Raw genomic sequence first — 24,373 nt, forward strand, 5'->3', positions numbered from 1 at the left:
GTACAATTATGTACAAAGGAGAGCAAATATATGTCCTATATGGACACTTCTGACCACAATGTGTTTCCACTGGTCATCTTTTGTAAGTGTTATTCACTCATTTTGGTTGAGAGAATCTGACAAGTGCACAGCTCTTGTATTTTTGTTAAAAAAGAATAACATCACCCACATCTAAATCATCAACACCTTCAAATCTCGACTTTGTCCCCAGCCAATTAAATTCATGAAATTTTTATGCATAGTTCCACATGGATATTGGAAAAAGACCTTTCAGATACATTACCATATCTAAAACATAATTCACTAAGATTGTTTGTGACAGATAATGGTATATTTGTGTTAAGTCCTCAAACTCTGCAAATTCATTGTCAACATTCTTTTTACTGAAATATAACGTGTGGGAAACAATTTATGTAATAACAAACAAAATTGATGATTTTTTTTCACTCTTCAAATACAATATTGAAGGGAACAGCAAAACTTCCTTTCTATGCTTGATTAAAAGTGATAATTTGATACTCTGAAAGGGTGAAAACAGAGGTAAATAACTTCATGTGTATGAGCGAACACGACATGGTTTGAGAAATGGTGGTCATAGCATCAACGCTTTGTTAACCAGCAATTCAAACCTGGACACAACAGGATGACACTTAAATTTGAATTGTGTATAGCTAATGGATCACTTGCTACAAGAAATGAAGTGTGGAATCATGACACTACTACAGTACAAGTTGTATACACTGATTTCCACTGACTGCCACACAACATAATATAATCTGATGGAAAGACAATTCTGTCTCGGATCATCAAAAAGCTATGAAGTTATAATCTTCTGTTCTTGGAGGGAAAAAAAAGCATTTGTTCTATTCAATAATCTGTGAATACCTTTAGAAATGAATGAACCTTTGTTCATTGTTCAGTATTTCAAACTTATTCCATGAACTGACGAATTGATCCTTGCATGATATTGATCTTCCACCAATCAATGGTAGTATCAAATGATCATGATGATTCAGAAATGATATCAAATACAAGGTGGCTCTCAATCTTTTAACAATGGCTCACTTGTCATGCAAATCAGAGAAACTGATGCTTAACTGATTGCAACCTCCAGTGTCGCAGGAGAGATGCTTGAAAAGAATCTCTATCTCTCAAATCTGGCCTGCTGTATTCAGCTCTCCACATAGTGCTGATGGCTCATTCTGGTGCCCACAGCTTGAACTTTCTATCAAATGATGCCGTGGCAATGTACTGTTCGTCAGGTGAAAGGTCAACACACATGACCTTACCATCGTGGCCTGCCAGGGTCTTGAGGGGTGACCATCCAGGATGAGCCCAGACCTGTGGGTAGGTGGATTTTAAGCAAAAATAGATAAACAAAAGTCTTCCTTACCCTGAGTCATACCCTTTAATTCATGAAAATCCTAAAGCCTGCTGCACACTATAAGACTATCAGACAACTAAGCAACTTTGGATCCGAAATAAACAAACATGTTTATTCTCAGACTATTGTGATTTATTTCAGATCTGAAGTCTGTCAGTCGTATAGTGTGCTGCGGCTGTTTGCTTCTCTACAATTTTGAAATTTCAAAATTATATCTTTCCCTCCTTTAATTTTGCCTGAAGCAATAGGAACATTACATAATGGTATCCAGTGTCACAAAATCTTACATTTCAACACAAATTAAATTCCCTTTGGGTGGTGAAATTGCTCTTCAAAGGTAATCTCATTGTCCTATTTTCATATACAAAGAGCTTGTTTGGACTGGAAAAAGTTTCTTACCTTTGCAGTGCAGTCATACGAGCAGGTGATGAGGTAGTCACCACGGGAACCTGGAGACGGGAAACGATAGACATACATCCGAGTCTTACAGATTGTAATGCAAAATGCATTCAGTGTTTTGTCATGTAATTTAGCACAATTGATGTGACCTTGTGTCTATTTTGTAATTTCATCTTATTGCAAGACATTAATCCCAAGCTGACAATAGTATGTCACAACCACACAACCACTTAACCCTAAAAAGACTGGGGGGGTGGCTAAAAGGCCCCCCTTGACATTTCGCGCAATTACTCTGCAACACGCAATGCTCTCGCCGCGATGCTCTATGACTTTTTTCTTTCGAGTATCCCGCACATTTTGACACCAAATTTGTTACGCCCGGGGGTACGGTTCTGAAGTTACATAACTTTTTGTACATGCATGTGAGGCCGAAAATGGCTCAAAAATGTGATTTTGTGTACAAAGTCAATGCAAATTGAGTTTTTTCACATGGTTCATATAAATGTGCTTATTTTTACTCTCAATGGCTAAAATTAATTTGTTTTAGGAGTATTATGCTTCAAAAAGTGTCTGCCACAAATTTTGTTAAAAACACAACAAAAACAAAAGGTCAAAAAAACAGAAATACATAAGAAATTCATAAAACAATAAAATAAATAAGAAATTAATTTTGATAACGAATTCTTTTTCAAGTACAATTGCTAAGAATGCCACAAAGAATAATTAGACCAAAAATAAGCACTTTTGGAGCTTTATTTACTGATTTAGATCAAAGAGTCTGATTTCTTGCATAAATTAGCATAATTAATCAAAATAAAATAAAAGAAGACTATTTTGTAAAATTTAAATATACGATCTTGTAGATTACATCGCACACTACCATTGTGCAAATTTCCGCGGCGATCGCGCGATCCATGGCCGAGATCTTAAGGGGGGGCCCTTTAGGCCCCCCCAGTTTTTCGAGCTACCAAAATAGCCCAGTCTTTTCAGGGTTAACCAGTGAATTCCGTTTCACAAACATTACTGTGCAGATGTCTTGTGATAAATCATCATTTCCATTTGCTTCTTCCAAGTTTCACTTTGTGCCTGGTAACAAATTTGCAAACACTAAATTTGCAACATACAGTTCCTCTCTCTAAAGCCTCAGGCTAGCATCAGGGTTGTAATGAACAACACCTGTGGAAGAAGAATGCATCATAAAGCAATCTGGTGAAGATTCCCACCATTCCTGCGCACAAACAAACACACAAACACACACATGTACACATAATGGTAATAATGATAATGATACATCAACACTTGTAATGTGCCAGTATCCATCATGAAAAGATGATCATGGCAAAGAGAAAGGCAGAGAAAAAAAAATATATATATATATTCCAGCATACACAAACACACATGCACACATATCTACAGTGTGTAGGAAATCCACACAACACTCTGTCCTCACCTTGAAACTTGACACCTGAGATGAGATTTTGATGGGCTGGAATGGTGTGCAGAAGTTTGTGCTGCCTCATGTCCCACAGCTTCACTGTGTTGTCTTCACTGCCAGTAGCCAGCTGGTACCTGGGTACAGATGAATGCAAAATACGTATGACATTAAAGGACAAGTTCACCTTCATAAACATAAGGATTGAGAGAATGTAGCAATATTAGTAGAACACATCATTGAAAGTTTGAGGAAAATCAGACAATCCGTTCAAAAGTTATGAATTTTTGAAGTTTTTGTGCAGTACCCGCTGGATGAGAAGACTACTGCAGTGTATGAATAACTTAGATGTCACATGCGTACAACAATATAAGGAAAATATAAAGAGAATTTCACAAAATTCCATCTTTTGAAAAAAGTACACATTCCCCTTTAATACTCGTTACCGATAAATGTTATGGGTAATATTATTCCCCCTGCCTTTAGAAAGAGGCAAGTCAATTGCTCTTTTATTATGCGAAAAAAGTGAAAATATGTTGAATTTTCTTTTATATTTTCTTTATACTGTTGTACGCATATGACTCACAAGCTGTAGTAGTCTCCTCATCCAGCGGTTCCAACACAAAAATTTAAAAAATTCATAACTTTTGCATCGATTGTGCAATTTTCCTCAAACTTTCACTGATGTGTTCTACTAATATTGTTGCATTTTCTCAATCCTTATGTTTATGAAGGTGAACTTGTCCTTTAACAGGTGGAGTAGAAATGCAGTAACACTTGAAACTTATGTCTCTATCTCTACTATTATGGTCTTAATCAGTGTAACTATTTGATAAGTTTTGCATCTGGCAACAACTGGGTTGTGGCCAATTTAGAACAAAAATCTGCAACACACATGATGACAACATGAGCAAGCTTACAGCATTTTTCCTCGTTTTAGTTGATAAAGAAAAATTATGCATCAAGTGTTAACAACTACATGCAATAGGGGTCTCTCCTAGATAGAAAACAGATTTTGCACTCTAAAGGCATCAAGACACCAACATGATGCACTTCTGCAAAAAAAATTGGTAAACTAAGCATATGACCTTGCTGAAATATTGTTAAAGTATACACTTCTGCCTGAAAAAAAGAAAAGAATTGATTGAATTATAGTATTGCCAGAAGCCATGTCACCAAGTGAATTACCTTCAAATGAACAAGACAAATGAAGGTAGGATTACACATATAAGTCACATTCTGATCACACTGCAATTTGTAAACGTGAAAAGTCTGATTGTGATTTGGCACTGGTAGACTTGACAGAAGAGTAGCAATGAAATTTCTCCCCACTACAGGGGAACTTTGTTATAATGAGGACCTAGATACCATGACAGTTTCCTGTATATCAGATTTCTCTCACTACTGGGATACAAAAACCAAGAAAAAAAAGCACTTAGGGCCTGCAACATCGTCTTGTTATGAGAGGGTTTTGTTATATCTCACCACTTTATAATGAGGTTCCACAGAATTAGCATGAAGGCGTTAGAAAGACTTACCCATTTGGGGAAAAGTTGATTGCCAACACAGACTTGAGATGCCCTTCCAGGAACATGATGCATCGACCTGTTCTCAGATCCCACACCCGTCCAAAGGCATCCATCCCTCTGATGAAAGGAGCAAGCACAGAGCAAAAAAAAAAGAAGATATTTATGATTTGGCCTTATAAAGTTACAAAACAAGGGAACATACACATGATATTGACTGGAAGTCAAAAGATTGACGAGTTCTAATCACACTGGTGCCATTTCTTATTCTTGATTAATTTTCTCCTTGATTAATTTTAGTGTCCTTGGTTAAAGGTACAGTGAGCAGCTCAGAGTGGTTATACTTTATTTGCAGGTCTGAGAAAAGTTTAAAACTACCATCTGCTTATGTCACTGTCAGCATTAATACTACTGGGTCACTCATATGTAGTAGCTTGCATGGGGTAACTCACCACATAACCACCAAAAGCAAGGACCCTTTTAATGATGGCACAATGATGCATCAATGTACCGTATCAGGGCAATTACCCCACCCCCCCCCCCTTCTTCCCAGGCTAAATACTACAATACTGTAGTTTAAGGTTAGAGTAAAGATTAGGGTTAGGGTTAGGTTTAGGGTTAGAGTTTGGGTTTGGGTTAGGATAAGGTTTAGGATTAGGGTTCGGGTCAGGGGAAGGGTTTGGGGTAATTGTCCTAGGTAGAACCCAATATAAAACACCAAAGCCTCTTTCTACAGCGCAATAGGGAGGTTGAACATCAGTGACACTGGCATTGAAGTGTGATGCATTGTATTTAATTTCCTCTCTAGCAAAAATTATGATTCAGAGCAGTGTTTGGGTGTATTTGTTCCAATGCAAAACATACTGGGAGCAGTATAATGGCATTTAAGTGAAGTACAGCCTGGAGCATGTCTCACCCTGTGGCACAAAGGGCACCATCTCTTTGGAAGTCAATGGCATAGACAGCCTTGCTGTGGCCTTCTTGGTGAAGAATCTCTTCTTGTGCCTCCAGGTCCCAAAGACGCCATGAGGAGTCAAAACTGGTATAAAATAAAAGCGAGGGGGGCAATAGTAAAAAGAAAAATGCCTGAAATTTACATTTGACGGAACATGACCTGCACAGAGGAATCTTGCAAAAGATGTGCCTATAAATTCTAATCTACACAATAAAGTGCACTCCTATCATAACCAACATGGATATAACTAAATTTTGTTACAATGAAGTACAAATTCAGCCCCCCTCTTTTAAATTATCATCTTTGTCATACTTTATTCATTTAGCTACGACAAAATTTTGGCTATAACAAAAGAAAACTGTTGCTTCTGAGAACTTCATTACACAAGAAATTGACAACAAAATATAAACATACTTAAGGTGGGCATATGGGCAGCTTTGGGGGGGGGGGGAATTAATAAGACTAGAGCACAAGATTTTACAAGGCTGTACCACATAGTGCCCAATTACACACAAGCAAAACATCTTAAAAGGCAATTGGCTAGATTTCATTATTTATGCAGTTATCAGAAGATGAATATATGTCAGCAAACATTCTAAAGTTTTGCAGGACCTGCCCAGGAGACTGGTGGAGTACTTTAAAAGGCTGATTAAACCATGATCGACTGGCAGACTATCTTACCATGTGGTACCCAGGAACCTGCCAGATGGGTGATACTCCACTCTCGCTACTCGAGACTCGTGACCCTCGATGTTTGCCACTGGCTCCTCACTGAAATCAACACAAAGACAAAACAGCATTTTCTTCACACTTATCAGTCATCACAACTGCAAAAAGCAAACAGTTTCATCTAAAGGGGTAGTACAGTATTGGTGGAGATGAGAATTGGGCTTTTAACTTTTTGTGAGATACCAAGAAAACACTTATGAAATAGTATAGAGCATACCATTTTAAAAGGAATTCAAAGTTTATTTGAAGAAAGTCGGGTTTGGAATGACTGAAGCATCCAAAAACAAAGTAAAACAAAGCAATCGTAATAAAATGTGGGTCCCACACTTTAGTGAATCGCTCTGTTTTGGATATTTCAGCTATTTCAAAACCAATTTTCATCAAATAAACGTTGAATTCCTCATGGAATTACATGTTCTTTCATATTTCATAAGAGGTTTCTCATCTCACCAAAAAATGTTCGAAACCTGAAATTAGGTCTCAACCAAAACTATATGATCCCTTTAAAGGAGACCTCCAGATGCTTTTCAGACTTTTGATTTGCAGCTATTAACAAGTTATATTGAGTACAGAGTTTCAGAATTCATAGTGATTGGGGTTGAGGAAGAAGAACATTTTCAAAATTTAAAACATATTGCAATGAACAAGGATGACGACATGACAGCCTCACCATAAGAATGCACGAGTTGGGGCTCAAGGAAGCAGAACAAAAGAAGAATTCATGCATAAATTTCACACAGGTGAACATGTTAAGCAAGTGGTATTTTAATGGAATTACACTGACCACTAGATTTCTGAAATATGTGAGGCTTCTTTGTTATTTACGCTGTTCAGTGTATTTAGTTTAAGATTTTTCAGAGTATCGGTTTCTCCACTCAAGGACCACAATAAATTCCACAAATCCACATATGTGACCCTGCACCTCAAAACAAACAAAAAGTCGCCGGACATGAATTTTTAGTTAAGACCATATTCTGAAAGAACAGACTTTAAGCTTTAAAATGATGTATAACTCAAATCAAATGGACTTTCCTAACCTATCTAAATATTGAAAAGAAAGCACAAACTCAGGAAAAGTTTGAACTGAGAAAAGAGGCTCTGAAGTACAGTGTCTATTCAAGCGCTTAATCTTTACCAAACCGTGCTGGCTGTGCGATGAATGGGACAAAAAACAGGAAGTAAACCACCAGAGTAATAACAATGAAGAGATTATCAGATTAAACTCAAATTAAACATGCCTCATTAACACACTCTGTCCATAATTAATGCCAACTTTCAAAGCAGTAGCATTATCCTTTTAAAAGTTATTAGAGTTGAAAGTGAAGAGTGTGGACAAGGTTTTTCAGAAGTGAAAAAGGGATTCTAAAGACACACCTAATCACACTATTCTACCAAAAATGTTCGAGATAAACTGCTAAAAAACACACTTTCCTGCCCGTTTTATGATACCAAATTTTAGCATAATGTAAAAGAAGACCCGCTCTTTCAGAAAATATGAAAAAGTCAAGTTCGGCTAGGTTGACTCATTTCACTTATTTTCAGTCCTCACGCAAAATCAGTGTGTGCGACTTTATGTTCGTTTTGAGGTGCACTGTCACATATGGAGCTGTCAATTTATGTACTACATGATGTGAAATTATGAAAATCATCTGGAATGCCCCTTCAAGACACTAGAATAAACTCTGGCATATTTTCTGCACCCTATAACCTTGAATGAAAGCACTACCTGTATCTGGATTAAAGGCTCACCTTTCTAGTGACCAGAGTTTGACAGCACCGTCTGCTGAGCATGACGCCATGCAGCAGGCAGAGGGTGCCAGAGACAGGGTAGCCTGGGGGTGGAACACCACGCAGCCAACATTGTTGTTATGACCACGCAGCGTCTTGATGTGATTGAACTCCGGTGTTGTCCACAGCTTTATTAGACCACTCCTATTTCAGAAGTAAACAGGAATAAGAATTGATATAGTTAATGAGGAAAGAATGCAACCCTCACAATGCATGTTATGAAATTATCACCATTAGACAGTATTTGTGGCAGGAAATAATGACCACTTCAGTAAATAATCACATCTGATTTCCTGTTCATTTTGTATCACATGCACATGATAGCACTGTGAGCTTTGAGCACTGCCGGAGGGCCACAGGTCGATGCACTTTCACTCCTCAATGCTGTGAGCAGTTTGACTGCAAAAAGGGAGTTCTACTATATATTGTTTGGCTCTTTCATATCAATGCCATTATTTTCCCCTGTATAAAACATTACAAAACACATTGTTTGATTGCTTAGTCCTAAAATCGACTTGAATGCACCTATCAATAGGTACATTATGTACACTTGTATATGGTATCTACTGAACTTTGCTTTCTTTAAATTGCATGGTTCAGAAACAAATGAAAACATCTTATTTGGGTAAGCAGGGGTCGCACTTAACTTTTTTTTTAACTAGCCAGGCGGACTACTTAGAATCAATTTTGACACTGAAGCAATATTTTGGCTAGCCAGACGGACTAGTAACTTCAGAATTTTACGATTTTTAGCTAGTCCGACGTGATTTTGGGTGGCCAATGGCCAGCGGACCATCACCAATTTCGAACCCTGGTAAGACTTTCATTGGTTTATCAAACACACTGTTAGCCCTTTAGGCTAAAACACTTTGTGCTTCACAGCATTGCTAGGAACATGTAGAAATAATCACACACATGGGACTCACCAAGACGCTGTTGCTAACATTTTGGAATCAGGACTAAATCGGCAAAACGAGATTGGTCTCTGGTCTCCAACTTCACTTCCAATTGCTGTCAGGTTCTGTTCACATTCAGCAACAAAAAGAATAGAAACATGAGAGAAAGAGAAACAGATAAAAGGTATAAACCAGATAAATTACTCAATAGAAGTCATGTCACATGATGATGTACGATTGGGAAAAATTGGGGAAAAATCTATAATGACAAGCATACGAAAATGTGATCTGTCCTCTAATTTCAGTTAATAAAAATTTTAATAATGAAACCAAACGATTCTAAAAATACAGACAAATTGTATGTTGTAGTTTTACTTCAGTTTCTTGTTGTTCATGAAAATTGCCAATATGATGCAATTCTTTCAATCAGTCATATTTTTGTCGCATAACTGAAGAGAAAGCACACTCACTTTCACTACCAGTATGCCTCTTAAACCAAATTAAAACATTCTTCAAGGCTCTCTCCACATTTGATTCTATTCTCTATTGCCACTTTTGCAACACTAAAGAACAAATCCAACTTGATTCTAACATTTCCAAATAAAAGTCTAGCTCTTCATTTGTCATCACTATTCCCTTTCATTAAACTATACAATTTAGGAACAGAATTATATTGCTTTTCATGGTTTTTTGTTCGAATCTACTTTACATGTATTTTGTACCCACCCTAGCCTTTCTATGAAGCTCCTGTCTCCGTGCATTGGTTTGTGACTCTGGGATGTTCTGAGCCTTTCGTGCCTCTTCTAATCTCTTGGCCGCCCTGAGTTTCAAAATCAGAATACATTTTAGCATAATATCATTGGTGATTAATTAATGAACATCGTGTCAATTATAGAATATATGCATAAAGGGCAAGACTTCAAAATGTAAAACAGACACATGGTCACTGCTATGTGTGTGGTCTTTATATAGAGGTTGAATTGATGGCAATGTTGACTTTTTTTTTTTTAAAATGTGTATGTGAATATCTTGATATTTCCTGAGACATATGCTGTGGCCAAGTATCATCACTGGATTAATCTCCCACTGCCCCTCTCTCATTTGTTTTTGATAATTCTAAAATATTCATCTAAAGCATATTCTGTTTCAATATAACATATGTCAGAAAGTAGCATCTTTGGAAAAAATAAAGGTAAGTACAAATTTGATTTATGTGGCCACTAGGGAAGCAAATGCCAACATGCAAGCAAGCCTGGAACCAACAGCTGTATTAAAGTCCCCTTTGATGAACTAGATTAAGAAACTATAGTGCCTTGTCTACAGAGAGGGAACTACAACCAACGCTAATGTACTCAAACTGAGGACCTTATGCACTGAAGATCCCATGGTTGTAACCACTGGGCTACAACAGGTCTGAGTCATCTGAATAATGTTTGAAAAGATGCATGTGTACCTACACATACATTTTACACCATGGAGCTACACCTGGACACATTTTATATGCACATGAATTCCTCTCACTACTATTCTTACAAGACTTCCAAGAACTTGACTGATATTGCATACGTTTGTTGTGATGATATTATATCTTACCTGGGCAATGAGTATTCTGCAATCCAGAACCTGGCACTCTTGAGGCTCTCTGGGCCTTCATGGTACCAAGTGGTCTCTTTTTCCTGCTTACAAAAAACAAAACAAAAAACAGGAGATGGCCAGACAAAACATAAAGACACAGACAGACACAAAGCTAGACAGGAAAACAATAAACTTCACTGCTACACAACATTCTTTTATATTCCAGTCATATTCTGGAGCATCCCATTAAACCAATACAGGGCAAAGAACAAACTGCATTCAAAAGAACAGAGAAATTTATAAATTGCTTCTTCAGCAAACACATGTCTACTTTACAAATCAAATTAAAAAAAAAACAAAAGAAAAGAGGATGACTAGGTTTATTTGGGCTAAAAGGAAATGCCTCTTGCCAGATTACTGTATGTTTAGAGGCTTCTAACTAATATGATAATTTTTAATGCTCTCTGCTACTTTAATGCTATCATTAAAATACTTGGTGCTCTGGAGTAAGAGATATATTTATCAATGCCACAAACCACAGCCTGAAAAAAAAAAAAATGTTAGGAAGGTTAATTAAATGCTGGCAAATTTAGTTTACACTGCTCTGTTAAGAAGAACAGCAGCTGTGAAGCAGCCAATCTGCAGTTCATATTGAGGTGACAGTCATGGACACTGCAATTACTACACAAGACAGACCCTTTCAGGAGCAAAGCCTAGGGCAACATTAAAATAATATTTAAAGCCATTGTTTACCACTTACAGATGAAACAAAAACACAGCTTTAGTGCTTCAAAAGAGTTCTAAAATGTGAGTTAGGGATAGAAACAATCCGTGTAAAAAATGTAATCAGTATAATCAATGTTAAGTATGGTTGGATATACAAAGTTTGAACAATAGTTATAATAAAATTGTTTCCAGCGTAAACCGTCAACAGTTATGGTTTAAGAATGAAAAAAAATAGTGATATCTCCATATATTCTAGGCTTTCTTGCAAATTTTTTATATGGTAGGATGTTTTGTGATACAACTGACCAACTCATATGCATCAAATGTGATAACTCGAACATTTTTAAAATCACTGCTCCGAACGGTAAGCAGCACCTTTAATATTTGCTTGTATTTTTTTCTCCTAAACTCACCGCTTGCTCTTCCTTGGCCTTCTCCCTGCTAGCCTTCTTGGCCTGCTTGTCTTGGTCAGCCATCTCACCCAGGGCTGCAAGGAGGTGACGCAGACGCTCTCGCCTCTCCGCCGGACCTTCCCCAAACAAACCTGGGCAAAGGAAGACATCAGAGGTATATGACCGGCTCACCATTATATTCCACATATCACACACGTCATGTCACATTCAAAGAAAGTTGGTCTTCAGCATATACCATAGTGTTTTCTTCTTGTTTTTTCTGACTATATTTCTATGACAATATATCAGTAATTCAGAGATTTTTTTTTCTCACATGACTTCAGAGAATCTAAATTTACTATCCAAACTTATTTTATTCCATATTTGTGTGTTTACCTTATGTAAAATTGCAGAGCCTAACATCATGAATCCAAAATTCTGAAACATTACATGAAACAACATATTTGCTTTTTTGTTTTAAATTCAAAATATAAAAAAACAAATTCCTACATATTGGCTCTCCATATTTCCTCAGCTGGGCCTTCACTTCAGAGTCATCCGTTGACACTGTAATTTGCCTTGCCTGAAAAAAAAAGATGATATTTGCAAAAAAGGAAATAAACCACAGAATTTTCGACACAGATTACATCTTTATCTCCAATTAATTTGCTATGAAAGATGCCACTTACATCATTGACCAACCACAAAAATATGAGCGAAACAGATCTCAGTACAGAATTATGAATATATTTTTTGATATACTTTGTTATGACTTCTTTTAGTGCTTAATATAAAAGAAAAGTGCTATTAACAACGAGCAACAGGAAAATAGACGTGGTCACATATGGGCTAATCTTTTCATCACATTTATTTCCATGAAGTACATCAAATAAAATTCTGCAATGCACTCTTTCTTAGCATTTACCATAATATTTTACAATTTTCTTGATGTTTATGTGTGTTCTTGTCCTATAACACATTTTCTTTACTTTTTATTACAGCAATGCAAAGGAGATGGATCATTTTAATCAAACCACATAAAGCCATTCAAATATTACAATCTGACTCACAAACAGAAAAAAACAAGCATGCTGTCATTAAAAAAAAAAAATAGGTGTACCAAAAAAAATATGAAAGAAGGTGCAGAAATACATGTAATAAGCAAATTATGCATGTAAAAATTAGTCAGCAAATTAAGACTGAAAAGGGGTCTCCCAAGCATCACAAATATATGCAAGCTTACCTTCCTTCGCCTTTCAAATTCTGCTAAAAGCTCTTTTCTCCTTTCACTTATATGCTCCTCCAAGTCAAATGTTTCTCCTGGGAAACAAAGGGGGGGGGGGGGGGGGGGAACAGAGGAAAAGGAAGAAAGACAGAAAAAGACAGAGAGGGGGGGGGGTAACATAGTAGATGAGATATGTAGTTCTGTTTTATTGACACATTTTTCTGGTTCTCATAAACTGAAAAGCATTCATCCCTTGATTCTGATATGGTGTACACTATACTGTACCTTCTAACTGCCTTAAAGGCAGCCGATCGCCATCCCTAATGGTACGTAAACTCCGAACGACCGAAGTTTGTGCGTGCAATTGCGCAATGGCAGACTCGGTGCTATATCCGTAAACGTGTGGGACAATGCTGAGACAAGTGTGTGTGTGTGCGTGTGTGTGTACGCATCATACACAAACATTGTCACCGCGAGCTGCGGTGATTGGAGGAGAGAGGCCAGAAGACGCTGCGGCGTGTGTGTGTGTGTGTGTGTGTGTGTGCGTGTGTGTGTACGCATCGTACACAAATATTGTCACCGCGAGCTGCGGTGATTGGAGGAGAGAGGCCAGAAGACGCGTGGCTCTTTTGGCCTCTCTTCATGCGCATGCGCACTGAGAGTGTGCGTCCATTCGGAAGCTCTCGGGACAGCCATTTTGGGTTAGGAGATAAGCACAGGGAGCTCTCTTGTAGCCTACCGTATTTTCGCTGACCCATTGAGCCAGCGCTATTCTCATTCGGGGGTCACTACATTTGATACAGAATGGGGGAGGCAGCGTGTTGCGTTCGTCTCCGTGCCGCACAAACCACTCGCCACGACTGAGTGTCTTTAAAGCTATTGAGTAGAGGATGTATATTTGCTATAATGATTTCCCCTGTTACAAAAGAGCCACTAATCATTTGTTCCCTCATCAAACACACACACACACACACTGAATAAAAGAAAGAAATAAAACAAGCAATTGAAGCAAATACACAAGATAACGAGACATGAAAACTCGTCACATTGAGGACGAGTTAGGTGATACGCTTGTGGTCATCAGATGACAGTCATCTGTGATCGACAAAGAAAAGAATGTGATATAGGCACCTTGAAGTTATATTGAGCGTGCATGCGAAACCGTTTCTGTAACCACTCGGCCACGGGTCATCCACGGAAATGGTAAGACAGAAAAACAACAACAATGTATAGATATAACGGGGGGAAAGTCAATGCCCACTCAACTAACGCGGCCGTGTGAACATCTATTGCATTGCTAGACGGAAAAGCGGCCTTGTAACGACTGAGGTCGCTATACCATTTCTGGCAACTTGGGAAAAATACGTCCCGCAGACATAAAACCTATAATCGGCTGGTTTTGATACCTTGCCTTTAATCACAATTTTCAGTGTAATGACGTCATCAAATTACAAAACAATGACATGGTCTTGAAAGAAAATTGTTCAAAGTACAACACCTCAGTCGTCGTCATTACATACTATGATCGGTTTGACAAAGTCAACCTGCAAAATTTTGCTGCAGTCGAAGCAATGTGGTCTCCAACACACAAAAAAGAGGGATATGGCGTGTGTGTGTGTCTGTGTGTGTGTATAGGTGCGTTTATATACGAACGTGATTTCTACATGGACGAATATGTAATACAAAATTGAAGAAAAAAAAACAGTAAAGTAGCTAAGTATTTTGTTTCGTGATCTTGTGAGGTTCGAACCCGCAACCTCACGTCTCTGAGACGTCGCCTTTAACCACTCGGCGACACGTCTCGACGGGAAAATATGGGGAACGTTATGGACTTGAAAGACAGTTGTTCAATATATAACACATTCATCATACGTTGTCAGTTTGCTATTGACATGACGATCTATCACATGAATATGAGGGAGGCATTAGTACCTGTATGAAATTATTATAGGCATGGTTATCAAATTGCCCTAAAATATCCTTATAATTGCCTTATTTTTACACACAGTTACGCTATCCCTTTAAACTCGTCACAGTTTAATTAGAATCATTAACATCATACATTAGTACCATATTCAGTTCCATAGCTGATCACGTTTGCTAATCAATTAAGAGTAATTGTCTAGAATGTGTCATATGGCCAACCTGTATACACACGTATATACACACACACAATGCTAAATGTATGTATCAAACATCTGTAACACAGCTTTGAACTAACTATAGGAATTATCGCTGCACTTATCATCCATACTTTTTATCACTATCTGAAACTCCACAAAAACCACTAATTGACAAATAATCATCAATACAGAAGACTGAATACCTTTTTTACAATGTATAGCTTGTTACATGTATAAATCAGCACAAAGTAACCACGACTACATTGTGTTACTGAATTGATATGAACAAATTTCATTTTGTTACAGTATACTGTATCAGTTTGAAAAGCCCAACCTGCAAAACTATAATTTTGCAGCAGACGAAGTAATGCAGTCTCCAACGCAAAACAAAGGTATACTGTGTGAGTGTGTGCGTATAGGTGTGTTTACATGCAAACGTGATTTCTACATGGACGAAGGTGTAGTACTCCATTGAAGAAAAAAAGTTAAAAAAAAATTATTATTTTCTTTCGTGCTCTTGTGAGGATCGAACCCGTACGTGTGCAACCTCACGTTTCTAAGACGACGCCTCTAACCACTCGGCCATACGTCTCGACGAGAAAATTAGAGGAACGTAAGCTTATGTACGTGAAAGATGAATCACGAATCGTTTGGTCCGCATTCCATTCTCATTTTCAGTTTTAAATTGCAAAATTGTCAACCTCATGAGGAGATTTCAAAGAATAAAATGCATGATTACTGCAGCTTATTGTCACATCTACAACATAAATAAGTTTCAGAGGAAATGAAGCAAAATCAGCTGAGATAAAGGTGCTTAAACGTTGTCAAGTCAATGCATGGTTTCTAAAAAAATCACCTCCCATAGACAATACACGTAAACTTGTCCGATTTTGCGTCTTTACCTTTAAACACAATTTAAAGCATGATGACGTCATCAAATTTCAAAACCATGACATGGACTTGAAAGGCAAATGTTCAAAGTACAACATATCTGAATTTGGGATAATATTGAGCTTAAACAACAGAGATACGAGCAAATGAATGTCAGAAACAGTACCTCAAAAAAATTAATTCCACTTTTTTGATTTCAGATGACGATATGATGACGTCATAATGTAATTATGGAAATAATGATACTTGAAACGTCAAGTCCAATTTATATGCTTTTGTAATATGCAATAAAAACATAGGGTCACCTGACGTTTTAAAGAGCTATGGCGAAATAAACAAAGACATGTTTTTTCACTATATTTGCACATAGACGCGCAGGCGAAATTTGAACTTTGACGCAAGTGCATTGCTTTGTTATTTGTAGGAATCGATTAGAAATCAATGGATATTGTTGCTCAAAGTATCAGGAATCCAAATCTGTCAAAAAAAGTGTATTTTCATGTTGCTGACGCGCTGTGCGCGCGAAAATGCGCGGACGGACGCGCACGCGCAAAATTGTTTGAAACGCATAAAATTGTCTGAAACTTCGAGATTTCCCATTGGAAAGTTGTTTTGAGCCTTTTAAAATTTTGACGCGCGCTTACGCGCACTTAATGATGTCCTAGGTAATTAGCATCAAAAGAAGTAAGATAGAACGTGACCTGAACTTTATGTCCACAAAAAATGATACAGAAATGACCTTTAGTTATGAAGTTATGATCGATCATGTAACATGGTCCAAAAATCACAAAATGGCGCCTAGACGACGTCATAGATATGTTACTGTCATGAAAACCTTATTGTGGCTAGATATTGTCATGAGACATGTTCCCTGAAAATGTCATGTTATTCCGTAATGTCATTCTTGAGATATTGATGACACAAAATTGTCCAGAAAGAAAGAAGAATAAAAAGAAATAAAGAGAGATTTTGACAATCACAATAGGTGATACGCTGATAGCGTATCACCTAATAATCAGATATAGAGCCTATCAATATGCTTTTAAAATGTTACTTTCATATTTCCCCACCAAGCTATACACAGAGTTGAAGAAACACGAACAAACCCAACTTTATTCAAGTTGGTTCACGAGCTGCTGCTACTGAAACAGTTCCCTAAATACGCACCAGCAGACATGCTGATGTTGCCGGCTTCTGCACCAGAGTTACTGGGATCTGCAGTCATCTGCTTCTTGAGTTGTTTTTCCAGAGACCCATAATACACACGCTGCTTCTTCAGGGCTGGCGCCCCTTCGTCGTCAGACATGATTTTGGTCCTTTTGAAGTCCGATGACCCTTCCTAGCAAGGAGATAGTAAAAAAAGATAATAAAATAAATGATAATGAATAAAAACAACAACAAAATGATATCAAATAAGAAGAAAAAAACACAAAAACCTAGCACGTATGTATGATAGCAGGTGTAATTTCAGTTCATGTGTAGATTTATTGGGGAATACATGGCCCTCGTCCACTCAATCTTGACCACTGTGTTTGTCATTGGTCATATTTTTTGATAACAATAACATTTTTTTTTGGAATCATCCCGCGATGCAACGTCACATCACATCACGCATCCAGCACATACAGACAGCGCGCAAGCTGCGAGATTTTCAGAGCGAGCTTGCGCACGCACGCTCACCTTGAAAATCTCACAGCTTGCGTGCTGTCTGTATGTCCTGGATGGGGATGTGTGATGTGATGTAACTTCGTGTCTCGGATTTCCAGAAAAAGCGCCCAAAGGTTAGTGGAAGGCGGAATTGACGAAGAAAGTGAACCCATCATACCTACAAAGTGATTAGTTTGCTAACAAACTGGAGTACCCACCTACTCTATCAGCGTGGAATAGTAATTTGGAATATATGCACAAGATCAGGTTAGTACTGATTTTATTTTTCTCGTTACGAATTTTTGTAAAGAGATGTCAGACTTCAGCTTCACGAGGCTGATTGGTGCGCGGAGAGGCGAGAGCTGCAGAAAAAAGCACCCAAAATATTTAGTCGGATCAGGCCGCTAGGTGCGGCAGCCTTGCATTTAGCGAACCCGCTGGTGCCCGTGTTTCGATGGGTCGCTGTGCATCGGTTGATTAAAACTTGATTGTTCTAAAAAAAAACAGACAGAATTTTTTCTTCTTTTCATCATGGATAGTGGACATGTGTGTGTAACAAAAATTCACCGTGCAAAGTTGCGACAATTTATATGTCAGATATGAGATGAATAAAAAGTGAACAGGGAGCTTCATGAGTCTCTCTCTCCGCGAGCATCATGAGGCTCTCCGTAGGTAGGCCTCGTGAGGCAGAGGAGTGCTCGTACGGGGCGGGGGAGCAGGCCTCGTGAGCGGGTTTCCCGGACTGACAGTCAAAAGCGTAAAACTAAAAGTATTCACAGTGTGATGTGACACTACTCAACTACTGCAAGTACGTAGGTGGAGGCGCCGTCAGCTGCCTGTCGCTGTTTCCAATCCTCTCACATCTCATGCATCATGCACGCCCCGCTCCCGCCCCGGTGCGGTGGAGTCAACTCGTACTCACCGTGGACTCATGCCATGAGTCGTCAGGGCCATGCATTTATGCAATGTGGCTAGCCACAAACGTGACACCGACTTGAGTATGTGGGACCGAAGTAAGTAACCGGGCTCCTTTTTAAAATTCCATTTTCGTAACTTTTGAAGAATTATTATTGCAATGGAAAATACCCATCGACAAAAATTACAATGGATTTCTATCGGTTCTGATAATTCACTTAATATACTCACAATAAACTCTGCAAAGTAAGACAAATAGGCTCGGATGGTTAACGATTTCGTTCGGATTCCGCAGACTTGAACGTTCAATACTTTGCATTTTGATATCCATTAAAAGATCACAGAAAAACACAATTCATTATTTCTTATCTAATTTTAAATAAATAAATCTATTTACGATTTTTATCTTTGCATATTAAAGCTAATTTTTGCATTTCATGTAATTCATAATTTGATTGTACGCACATATCTTATCTCTTCTCTTTTTAATTCCACGTAGACTCTGCTACCGCAGCAAAATCGGGGTAATGAAGACAAATGTAGACCTTTCAGAGAGTTATTTCTCGCAAGTATATTCCTCCATATACTTTCTAGTGCATTAGCTGTTGTTTGTGACTATTTCTTTAAAGAAAAGCCGTGTTCAGATGCTCCAGTAACTAGCAACGCTACAGTCTGGTCGAACTACCTAGTCCTACCCGTGCTGAACGGTGTTTGTTTATCGTAAACCGCAAGTAGGGACACGCAGCGCAGCAGAGGCGGAGGGGGAAAGCAGTATCGAGACGATCCATTCAGTAGATAATCTGATATTGATATTGCAGTACTGCAGAAATGGTGTTGATGACAATGATTGCCCGTGTAGCTGATGGACTGCCGTTAGCAGCATCCATGCAGGAAGATGAACAGGTACGTATAAAATAAAATTTAGTTATTTATGCCATCAATATATTTCATGCCATGTATTGTCAGTATAGTATACTATTACTCTATGTATTATTGTCACGTCAGTAAAGATTTTCTAGAAAATTTACCATTTAGCACCTCTATCTATCCATTATCTATGGGTCGTTATTAATGCATGTGAGGCTGACAAAGCTCCCCGAGTTATTTTTGACTAGGGTCTCACTCATTAGATTAAACCAGACTTGCAAATGTTGGTATTTAAATTCAAGTGTAACACTGTGTAAAGACAAGTTTACACACCATATTATAGCCATGCATGATAGCTGCCAAAGGAAATAGATCGTCGGCACTACAATATAGAAAATAATAATAAAGTTTTGATGGTTATTTCAAAAATGAATTGTAATTTCAGTATTCATTATGATGATTAAATGTCTGTCATTTAAAAGTCAGCCATGCAAAATTTGACCATAACGCCATCCACAATTTGACTGAGCACTGGCTTATCCTTTTTGCGTGCGGTCCAATTTTGGCATGGGAGGTCGAATTTAGTGTATTTAGACTTGTTCTATATAGTGATCTCTATTGTCATCAAGCTGGACTGTAGTAGGTCAAGCTTCCAAGGTCTACTCAAGTTTACAAGACCCCATTGATATCCATCTCCTTACTTCATTGCTAGTGAAGCTGTATAACTGGTCTGTGTATGCAGTATGCATCCAAAATTTTGTTTGATACCTGTTTCGAGAACATGGTTTAATTTTTAAACTTGAAAAGAAGAGCACAGTGCACTTCAGTTATTCACTGTAACATTTTTTAAAAAAATTTTTAAAAACAAGATATTCAATTATGGTTTGTTCATCATTCTTCTGCTCACTTCCCATATGCAGGCTGGGCGAAGTCTGCAAGATTATCAGAATCAAGCCAAGATGCTGTTTCGGAAGCTGAATGACCAGTCACCATCAAAGTGCAGTATTGAATCTGGACCAATGATTTTTCAGTGAGTTTGAAGGAGTGGATTACATTGAAGAACTTGGTATCAGTGATTTAAGGAGTCAGTTCTTCTGAGGATCTTTGGAGATTGTGTAGAACCTCAAAGCTTTATCATTAGTCCACAGCATTTCAATCATAAATGGTCTATTAGCATATTGTCATTAGATTGTTTTGAAGAAAGGTAGTCATCTGATTGAAGTTCATGTGCATTCTTAATGATTATCATATATTTTTTTAGCACAAAAGTGCAAGCGAAGTTTGCCATTTTGTCTTTTGTCTTTTGTTTTAAGAAGTGTAAATGTAGATTGTAAAATTTTATCCAGTATCTGAGGAATCCTCTGTCATTCTCATGTGATATGTATACCAGTAATATAATGCTCTATCCCATTACCTTAATACACACAGTTCCCATAAACTAATGAATATTTCTGTTTTTCTGTGTGCATTATCAACATAAGTTATTTGATCCAGACTGGCATCTGTTACCTGACTCTGTGTGAGAAATCGTTCTCGAAGAGATTGGCCTTCAATTACCTGGAAGAGCTGCACCAAGAATTCTACTCACAGTATGGCAAGCGGGTGGCAACAGTCTCGAGGCCATATTCTTTCATTGAATTCGGTGAGAAAGCCCCCTCCTATGTGGCTTCAATGTACTGCACACTGATAGCATGTAATGGCAAACTTTCTAGATAGTTTATACTGACACAGATGGACATTTCCATCCTTGTAGGATATGGACAAACATGTCATTCTATTTGCTTATGATGATGATGAAACACTTACTGAAAAAAAAAAGTGACAACAGTAATGAGGATCTGGACAGATTTTCATGAAAAAAATTCCAGGTTTTGTCACCCCAAAATGGTCAGACACAGAAGCACCTTACTCAACAATTGATGCGCAAGTGAAGACATGAGAGATTATTCTGCTTTTTCAGTAACATTGTCATTTTATATGAATAGAGCATCTTAAGAATTGTTCTTTCAGCTATTCCCATAGATGCAAGGTCAATCTTAGTTGAGGTTGTTGAGTCTGTAAATTGCTATATATTCATTAATATACAGAAAACAAATGTGTGAGAATGACTTTATACCCTGCAGGAAGTGGAAAACGGACGCTGTGCAATATTTGTACAGGTATAATAAGGAATATGCTTTATGGATCCGTATCTAGGTTGAAACATATAGCTATGAAAAAAAAAAATTACCTCTTTTAAACATTTGTTTTTGCTATTTTCTTCATCGTGAAACAGATACATACCTCCAAAAGATTAAGAAGTCATATACGGACACAAGAGCGCGGAGAAATTTGTCCACTATCAACTCTGAGCTGCAAGATGTGCAGAAAATCATGGTACAAAACATAGACGATGTCATGCAGAGGGGTGTTGCATTATCAGGTGAGACGGTTTGTGAGCTTCTAGTGCTCGCTGCAGCAGTTTTCCTTTGCTGGTTACCAAGTTGTTTGTCAATATTTCAGGTGCCATGAACTCTGAATCCACAGCAATTGCTTCTCAAGTTGTAAGTTAGCGAAACTTTAACTGGTGTCTAACAGAGCAAAATTTATTTGGCGATTTTGGGAAATCCAGGAGAGAATCACAGATGGCTAAGAGTAGCATTGAGCCAAATGTGTATCATGGTGCTCACAAATAACTTGGTTAACTTCAGACAGGTGATCATCATGTGTGCTATGCTGAAGTTTTGAAACCTGTTCAAGTTGTTTTTCTTTTGTTTTCTGTCTATATAATTGACTCAATGTTTCACTGAAGGGGTATTCCATGTGGAGTTGCTCAATCACCTGTGTCTCAAAATTGTTTTTGTTCGCAGAATTGGACAACCAGGCTTCCAGACTGTCAACAATGTCACAGCAATACAAAAAAGATGCCAAGTCCTTAAATCTCCGATCAAGAAATGCTAAAATTGCTGCTGTGTTAGTCATCGTATTCCTCGTGTCCCTTGCAGTGTACTTCTGGTGGTGATTGAAATCTTGATTTCCAGCATTATGACCCACATTTTTCCTCTTGCTCTGCGAAGTATTTGTCACTAACAAGTTGTGCACGCATCCCAAATCAAAGTGTAAGGTTAAGACATTCCTGTAAATAGTTGAAATTCATAACAAATGTTTCTAACCTTGGTAATGCATTCATCAGTAAGGGAATGAGATGATGATGAGAGAAGGTCATTTTGGATCTATCGGTAAGTGCTTGTGCATAATATTTCGTAAATAGTTCATAAATCAGAATACAGCAAATGAGTAATCACTTTGTTACATATTTATTAGATGAATTGAAAGTATACATATTAGATCATTGTGAAAGCTTCTTTGGAATCACATCATTATTGTTAATCCAACTTCTTCCCCTGCATTCTCTCTCTCTCTGCCAGCTATCTTTAGTTTTCACTCTTCACAAATATACTAACAATATATGCCCGGAAAGCAGTAGATGACAGGTTCGAGTACCACTGGTTCCTTTTTTCCGACATATTTGTTAATTTACAGATCAGCAGTTGCGATCTTAACAAATTTGATTTGTAGAGGGAGACAAAGTGAAGAAACTCGCACCTGAATACATGTACTTTTGTTTACTTTATATGCTTTGTGTGGTATGCTTGAGCTTCTTAGTCTCAGTTGTATATATGTATGCTATGATTGAGAGGCCACTATAAGCAGGTATCAAAAGGATAAGTTTAGCTTGATGTCTTGACAGCTATTGTTTTGTTTTTATTGTTTTTTTTTTTTTGGGGGGGGGGAGGGGGGAGGGGGAGAGAGGACTGATTATCGGTGTCTAGCATCAACTGCCTCAGGTAGATTGATCTTTTATGTCATGTGCATACATTTTATTGACGGCCTCTAGAAAAGATTTCAGCGCAAAGCGTTCAATTCAGTTAAACTCAAAGCATATCTCTGGTTTGCCCATTAGTACATGTATTTTTGTCAAAGGTTTGATATTTGCAAATGCTTACAGACTGGGTAAAATATAAAAGCTCTTTGCATATCATTCATTTTCATAAAGGTGAATGGATATAGTAATAATAGAAATAATAACAACATCAACAACAACAACAATGAGAAAAGCACTCAGAGAGTGCAGACCTCCGCCAAGCAGCTCATTTCCACTCATACATGCATGCTGAAAATTGCCCAATTTCCCAATGGTGAAGAAGCCTTGTATTTACTGGTATGTCATCAGCTTCCTGCATGCTGCGCAGCGCCGCAAGCAGGGCATGCACCGTATTACGCGCATGTAAACCTCAAATATGTGCAGCTTGAACTCCAAATTTCATTTACTCAATCTGCCCAAATGATAAGAAAATCCTTCAAAATTCATAAAAAATTCTTTATGACTACGAATTTTCCTGTAAATTTCATTCAAATCTGTTCACAACTTCTTGAGTTATTTTGCACACAGACAAACCAATGCCTACAAAGAGATAACTTGGCAGAGGTAATACATGTACAATAATACCTAAATATTGTCATCATTATCATTATTATAATCATGAGTATTTCTGTTTTTAATGTTGAATACCTGTGATGCAAAGCATTATTCATGATGATGATGATGATGATTCAGGGATAGGTATTCATATGTTTTGAAAACAATTTATGTAATTCATAAGTCATCAAAAATTCATAAGTGTTCTTATGATCACATATTAAGCTCCCACATGCTTCTTTGAAAATGCGGTGTATATTGTCATCATTGGAAAACTTGTAGAAAAAACTTTATTGGTAAGAGCTACACAATGTATGTTTAAAAATGATAGATAACAACCCATAACCAGCTACTGCATTGTATACGATGTGATTGATAAAGTGACAAGATGCAGTGTGCAAAGAATTTAAATTGTGTGCTGCATTGTGCTGAACAACAAATTGT

At 37.7% G+C, this 24,373-nt stretch overlaps 2 protein-coding genes across 2 annotated transcripts; one reads left to right on the top strand and one right to left on the bottom strand.

Moving 5' to 3' along the window:
- Nucleotides 1-1,197: 1,197 nt before the first annotated feature.
- LOC139742823 (U4/U6 small nuclear ribonucleoprotein Prp4-like) lies at nt 1,198-18,891 on the bottom strand. The gene is made up of 15 exons (XM_071653344.1): nt 18,835-18,891; nt 17,209-17,380; nt 13,046-13,122; nt 12,313-12,385; nt 11,824-11,954; nt 10,703-10,785; nt 9,836-9,929; nt 9,140-9,234; nt 8,175-8,357; nt 6,378-6,467; nt 5,658-5,780; nt 4,754-4,861; nt 3,234-3,352; nt 1,784-1,833; nt 1,198-1,341 (listed from the first exon to the last, which is right to left on the bottom strand). The coding sequence occupies exons 2-15, from the start codon at nt 17,345-17,347 to the stop codon at nt 1,198-1,200; spliced, it is 1,509 nt and encodes a 502-aa protein (XP_071509445.1). The 5' UTR covers nt 17,348-17,380; nt 18,835-18,891.
- A 201-nt stretch (nt 18,892-19,092) lies between these two features.
- On the top strand, nt 19,093-23,020 carry LOC139742834 (vesicle-trafficking protein SEC22b-like). The gene is made up of 5 exons (XM_071653354.1): nt 19,093-19,506; nt 20,391-20,500; nt 20,952-21,112; nt 21,746-21,892; nt 22,320-23,020. Exons 1-5 carry the CDS (start codon nt 19,432-19,434, stop codon nt 22,469-22,471), a joined length of 645 nt encoding a protein of 214 aa, XP_071509455.1. The 5' UTR covers nt 19,093-19,431; the 3' UTR covers nt 22,472-23,020.
- Nucleotides 23,021-24,373: the final 1,353 nt, after the last annotated feature.

Source organism: Diadema antillarum, unplaced genomic scaffold, assembly GCF_040938485.1.
Source record: "Diadema antillarum isolate AM-2024a unplaced genomic scaffold, OU_Dant_1.0 scf00000033, whole genome shotgun sequence".
Classification (NCBI taxonomy): Eukaryota; Metazoa; Echinodermata; class Echinoidea; order Diadematoida; family Diadematidae; genus Diadema; species Diadema antillarum.

Bases quoted from the DNA above. Each gene is read 5' to 3' on its own strand.
- LOC139742823 (XM_071653344.1), bottom strand. From the start codon at position 17,347: ATGTCTGACGACGAAGGGGCGCCAGCCCTGAAGAAGCAGCGTGTGTAT. The intron at 9,235-9,835 runs GTGGGTACAAAA...GAATGTGAACAG, and splicing joins AGCTTCATAGAAAGGCTAGG to AACCTGACAGCAATTGGAAG. The intron at 4,862-5,657 runs GTGAGACATGCT...TCCTTTCATCAG, and splicing joins GGTGCCCTTTGTGCCACAGG to AGGGATGGATGCCTTTGGAC.
- LOC139742834 (XM_071653354.1), top strand. From the start codon at position 19,432: ATGGTGTTGATGACAATGATTGCCCGTGTAGCTGATGGACTGCCGTTA. The intron at 19,507-20,390 runs GTACGTATAAAA...TCCCATATGCAG, and splicing joins CCATGCAGGAAGATGAACAG to GCTGGGCGAAGTCTGCAAGA. The intron at 21,893-22,319 runs GTGAGACGGTTT...TTTTGTTCGCAG, and splicing joins GAGGGGTGTTGCATTATCAG to AATTGGACAACCAGGCTTCC.